The sequence below is a fragment of the Penaeus vannamei genome, chromosome 9 (assembly GCF_042767895.1).
Source record: "Penaeus vannamei isolate JL-2024 chromosome 9, ASM4276789v1, whole genome shotgun sequence".
Classification (NCBI taxonomy): Eukaryota; Metazoa; Arthropoda; class Malacostraca; order Decapoda; family Penaeidae; genus Penaeus; species Penaeus vannamei.
Genome location: NC_091557.1, coordinates 40,932,298 through 40,933,034, shown reverse-complemented (window position 1 = coordinate 40,933,034; position 737 = coordinate 40,932,298). Strand labels below are relative to the sequence as shown.

The following is a 737-nucleotide window of genomic DNA, read 5'->3' as shown; positions in this document are numbered from 1 at the left end:
AAGCATAAATTGCAATACAGCAACACATTTTATCCCAAAACTATATAGACACAATAATATACTCAAATACATTAAAAATGCATATTTCTCGCGAGTTTCCTGTAATAAACGAATTTTTAAACAAAAGTATATCTAATATTTTGCAAATATTCATGGGAAAATATCATTACCATATAAAATATATTTCTTAAAACAAATCTTCGGGAGTTTACTATAATAAGTTTACTATAATAAACACATTTTTTAAGTATATCTCACTCACTGCAGATGTTTAAGACTAAATATCGTTACCATATACTTCAATATATTTCTTAAAACAAATCCTCGGGAATTTACTATAATAAGTTTACCATGATAAACATTTTAAAACAAAAGTATACCTCACACACTGCAGATGTTTAAGACTAAATATCGTTACCATATACTTAAATATATTTCTTAAAACAAATCCTCGGTATACCTCACACACTGCAGATGTTTAAGGCAAAATATCGTTACCATATACTTAAATATATTTCTTAAAACAAATCCTCGGTATACCTCACACACTGCAGATGTTTAAGGCAAAATATCGTTATCATTTTCCCCCGTTTTCCGTCCTGCATACCAAGACCGGCGAGCATCTCATATTCCTGCATAAGGATAAAGTCTGGCATGCTATTTTTTTTTCGGGTGAAATGTAATATGGGAAGATGATCTTGACCGTGGTGGACAGGCAGTGAAGTCTTGGGTTCATT

At 30.8% G+C, this 737-nt stretch overlaps 1 protein-coding gene across 1 annotated transcript in view; it reads left to right on the top strand.

Moving 5' to 3' along the window:
* LOC138862592 (uncharacterized) overlaps nucleotides 1–482 on the top strand; it is a 71,272-nt gene extending 70,790 nt beyond the window's left edge. Inside the window, exon 6 of the mRNA XM_070125031.1 lies at nucleotides 475–482. Within this exon, the coding sequence (XP_069981132.1) occupies nucleotides 475–482 (8 nt within the window). The remainder of the gene's footprint in view (nucleotides 1–474) is intronic.
* Nucleotides 483–737: the final 255 nt, after the last annotated feature.